Source organism: Monopterus albus, unplaced genomic scaffold (assembly GCF_001952655.1).
Source record: "Monopterus albus unplaced genomic scaffold, M_albus_1.0 scaffold78.1, whole genome shotgun sequence".
Lineage (NCBI taxonomy): Eukaryota > Metazoa > Chordata > Actinopteri > Synbranchiformes > Synbranchidae > Monopterus > Monopterus albus.
In genome coordinates, this window is record NW_018127958.1 from 432998 (window position 1) to 438100 (window position 5103).

The window sequence follows — 5103 nt, forward strand, 5'->3', positions numbered from 1 at the left end:
GCTGAGAGGTCTTAAAGCAAAGGGGCATATTACGAACATTAAAATGGAAGATGGCAGCATCACTTCAGATCATGCAAAGATTAACGACGCATTCAGGCATTACTATTCTCAACTCTACACCTCAGAATCTTCGAATGACCCTGTATTAATGGATAAATTCTTGGATCAGCTAAATATCCCCACCCTTTCTCCTGCCAGTAAAATGAGATTGGATGAACCCATAACGAAAGAAGAGCTAGAAGCTGCCATTTCCGCATTGCAGTCAGGGAAATCCCCGGGACCTGATGGGTTCCCCGCGGAATTCTTTAAGACATTCTCTTCATTACTCGCACCACAGCTAAGTACAGTGCTAGCTGACTCAGTCAAACAGGGCAGACTCCCGGCATCGTTTTATGAAGCACGTATTATTCTTATTGCAAATGTTCGGGCAATGTTCGCATTTCTCTTTTCACTGTACCCAGACAGGTTTACTCTTCCTGAACGGAATAGACCTCTTGTCAATGTTAGATGCCCGTCGTTCACATTTTGGTATCTGTTTCTTTGTTCAAAAAATTAATAAAAATATTTCTGAGAAAAAAAAAGTCTAGTAACAAGCCTGTTATTACAGGTGCAGTACAGTATACATTTGAATAAATCCTTCATCCTAGCTGAAAGTATAGAATGTTTTTTCACTTGCAGCATTTAAATAAAGATCGAAAGCCAAATTATTGCAACATAGCATCTCTACTCTTCAGTCAAAGAGACAAACAACACTTTTACAGCAAATAATTGTCTTAAAGTCATGCTAGTAATCGAGCTAAAACTTAAACATTTCCCACAAGGTGATACTAGAAGAAGGGACACATGATTACTGAAATAGAAAAGGTGTATTCCCTGGATTATATGAACATGAATGTGCTAAACAAATGGAATTGTACACATGCAGAATCCAGGAATAAGGTGTCCAAAATGAACATGTATGTGCTTGATACACTTCATGGATATTTGCTTATTTAGACTTCTTGTTCACACATGTCAGTTCTGATATTTTACTGGTGCTTGATGAAAGGTCAGAGGGTCACAAAAATGATTAGGAATCACTGAATCAAATTTCAGGGAGACCTGAACTGTCAGAACTGTCTGTACTTTGCATTCAGTGCATTTCTGGTGCTTGAAATTCTGGGTTTTTTACAGAATGAGCACAAGCACAGCCTATATGCAGCTTCCCAGAATGGCTTAGTCATTATCAATTATCCATTTATGATTGAAAAGTTGAAACACAATACCCGTAATGTTCAAGTTAAGTGGCTGAGTTGCTACTGAAATTTGAGCTTGTCAATTTAATGAAGATTAAACATTTAATCTGTTGGGCTTTGGCAGACTCATGAGCGCTGTCGTGGTTAAAGTATAGGTGCGACACAGAGAGATGAAGTGCTACAATGGGTGCAGTGTGGTCACATTTTCTAGTTTGAGCTGAGATTGTAGCAGCATTGTTTTGTGTTTTTGTGTCTGTCATTGTTCTGATCAGTATACTCTTTACAGGCAGCAGTGTGCCGATGCAGTCAGCCTCTGTCTGGGTTCAGTGCACGATGCCTAGAGGATGAGAGCATGCTGCAGGCAATCAGCAAAGCCAACCACAACAGTCGATTTGTCTACGTCATGGATACTAGGCCGAAGGTAAGGGGGTGACAGCCACACCAAAACCACCTAATAAAGTGCAGTGTTCATCATTAATAGCACAGCTTTTTTTTTCATTGATTAAGACTAAAAGTGAAATGCTTTAAACGTACTGTATATACCTAGGTTTGCTTCTGTCCTGCAGTTAAATGCGTTGGCTAATCGAGCTGCAGGTAAAGGCTACGAAAACGAGGACAACTACTCCAACATCCGCTTCCAGTTTGTTGGAATTGAAAATATCCACGTAATGAGGACCAGCCTGCAGAAACTGTTAGAAGGTTAAACATATTTCTACACAGACAAAAATGTCATAGTATTTATACAGATGATGAGGAGCAGCTTTATGATTAGAAAAGTGCAAATTAAATGGGTAAATTAAATGGGTCAGTAAATTGCCATTCTGGTATTATATCTTATGTTCTGTATTATTATTATTATCTACTAATAATTCTTATATATTTTATGTAATTTATTTTGTCTACTATTTAATTCCTGTTTATTTTTTAATTTGATATTTATTTATTTAAATTAATTTGTACCTAATTTTCTTAATCTGCCTTATTCTCATTTATTTTTTAAAGCACTTTGAATTACTTGAGCCTTTATGTAAGGTGCTATCTATGTAAAGTTGATGCGCATGTCTCATTCAGTGATTGGGACTCGGTCTCTGTCCATGAGCGACTACCTGGTTGGCCTTGAGAGCAGCGGCTGGCTTCGGCATATCAAGGCCATTGTAGACGCAGCCGTCTTTCTCGTCAAGGTACTGCCACCCCCCATCTGTGGCATCTTCCTATAGTAGTCACCATAATGACTGCCATAGACAGTGACCATCAAGGACTGTTTGTTTTTGTTTAAATAATTTTACAGTATTTCACTGTCTGTCTTCTCTTCAGGCAGTGACAATTGAAGGAGCCAGTGTGTTGGTTCATTGTTCAGATGGATGGGACAGAACGGCCCAGGTCTGCTCCCTGGGGGTGCTCCTCATGGACCCTTACTATCGTACCATCAAGGGCTTCATGGTATGAGTGTAAACACACTAAGGCTGTGTATTGGCAGAAATCTGGCTATATGATGCATGTCATGATAGGTTATGATTCAATATATTGAATCAGAATCTGCTTTATTGGCCAGGTGTCAGACACACAAGGAATTTGACTCTGGTACATCAGCTCTCAATGTGCATGTATATATCCCCATGCAAGGGGCAAGTAAACAGTAAACCAACATAAGGCTAGTATAACAAAATAAGTATTAACAAACAAATAAGCAGTATAAACAGACAGTAAACAATGCAGACAGACAAGGAATGCTCATTCTGAAATGAGATAAATAGGAATAAAAATATAGTACTTAAAAATAGAGACCTGTACGAATATGTATTATCTGTACGATGTATATTTACAGGTATTGCACTGAGGGTTATTGTCAAGTTATACTGTCATTGTTTAAATGTTCAGAGTGATGGCCTGGGCGACAAAACTGTCCCTGTCCCTGGTTGTCTTGGTGCACAGTGACCTGTAATGCCATCCAGAGGGGAGGAGTTCAAACAGATTGTGTCCAGGGTGTGAGGGGTCTGCAGTGATCCTCTCCGCCCTCCTTTTGACCCGTGCGGTGTACAGGTCCTCCATGGAGGGCAGGTGTACACCAATGACCTTATCTGCAGTCCTGACTGTCCGCTGAAGTCAGTACTTGTCCTGTTTGGTTGCTTAGCCAAACCAGACAGTGATGGAGGTGCAGAGAACAGACTCAATAATTCCTCTGTAGAACTGCATCAGCAGCTCCTGAGGCAGGTCGAACTTCCTGAGCTAGTGCAGGAAGTACATCCTCTGCTGTGCCTTCTTGGTGGTGGTCCTGATGTTGGATATCCACTTCAGGTCCTGGGAGATAGTGGAGCCCAGGAACTTGTAGGACTTTACTGCTGATACAGTGCTGTCTTATGTTCTGTATTATTATTATTATCTACTAATAATTCTTATATATTTTATGTAATTTATTTTGTCTACTATTTAATTCCTGTTTATTTTTTAATTTGATATTTATTTATTTAAATTAATTTGTACCTAATTTTCTTAATCTGCCTTATTCTCATTTATTTTTTAAAGCACTTTGAATTACTTGAGCCTTTATGTAAGGTGCTATCTATGTAAAGTTGATGCGCATGTCTCATTCAGTGATTGGGACTCGGTCTCTGTCCATGAGCGACTACCTGGTTGGCCTTGAGAGCAGCGGCTGGCTTCGGCATATCAAGGCCATTGTAGACGCAGCCGTCTTTCTCGTCAAGGCACCCCCCACCTGTGGCATCTTCCTATAGTAGTCACCATAATGACTGCCATAGACAGTGACCATCAAGGACTGTTTGTTTTTGTTTAAATCATTTTACAGTATTTCACTGTCTGTCTTCTCTTCAGGCAGTGACAATTGAAGGAGCCAGTGTGTTGGTTCATTGTTCAGATGGATGGGACAGAACGGCCCAGGTCTGCTCCCTGGGGGTGCTCCTCATGGACCCTTACTATCGTACCATCAAGGGCTTCATGGTATGAGTGTAAACACACTAAGGCTGTGTATTGGCAGAAATCTGGCTATATGATGCATGTCATGATAGGTTATGATTCAATATATTGAATCAGAATCTGCTTTATTGGCCAGGTGTCAGACACACAAGGAATTTGACTCTGGTACATCAGCTCTCAATGTGCATGTATATATCCCCATGCAAGGGGCAAGTAAACAGTAAACCAACATAAGGCTAGTATAACAAAATAAGTATTAACAAACAAATAAGCAGTATAAACAGACAGTAAACAATGCAGACAGACAAGGAATGCTCATTCTGAAATGAGATAAATAGGAATAAAAATATAGTACTTAAAAATAGAGACCTGTACGAATATGTATTATCTGTACGATGTATATTTACAGGTATTGCACTGAGGGTTATTGTCAAGTTATACTGTCATTGTTTAAATGTTCAGAGTGATGGCCTGGGCGACAAAACTGTCCCTGTCCCTGGTTGTCTTGGTGCACAGTGACCTGTAATGCCATCCAGAGGGGAGGAGTTCAAACAGATTGTGTCCAGGGTGTGAGGGGTCTGCAGTGATCCTCTCCGCCCTCCTTTTGACCCGTGCGGTGTACAGGTCCTCCATGGAGGGCAGGTGTACACCAATGACCTTATCTGCAGTCCTGACTGTCCGCTGAAGTCAGTACTTGTCCTGTTTGGTTGCTTAGCCAAACCAGACAGTGATGGAGGTGCAGAGAACAGACTCAATAATTCCTCTGTAGAACTGCATCAGCAGCTCCTGAGGCAGGTCGAACTTCCTGAGCTAGTGCAGGAAGTACATCCTCTGCTGTGCCTTCTTGGTGGTGGTCCTGATGTTGGATATCCACTTCAGGTCCTGGGAGATAGTGGAGCCCAGGAACTTGTAGGACTTTACTGCTGATACAGTGCTG

At 40.9% G+C, this 5103-nt stretch overlaps 1 protein-coding gene across 2 annotated transcripts in view; it reads left to right on the top strand.

Annotated features, from left to right (window-relative positions):
- Window positions 1-5103, top strand: part of mtmr6 (myotubularin related protein 6) — a 20165-nt gene that overhangs the window by 8363 nt on the left and 6699 nt on the right. For both annotated transcript variants that reach the window (XM_020606449.1, XM_020606448.1), the window contains exons 6-9: window positions 1522-1656; window positions 1802-1934; window positions 2307-2416; window positions 2550-2675. In XM_020606449.1, the coding sequence (XP_020462105.1) occupies window positions 1522-1656; window positions 1802-1934; window positions 2307-2416; window positions 2550-2675 (504 nt within the window). The remainder of the gene's footprint in view (window positions 1-1521; window positions 1657-1801; window positions 1935-2306; window positions 2417-2549; window positions 2676-5103) is intronic.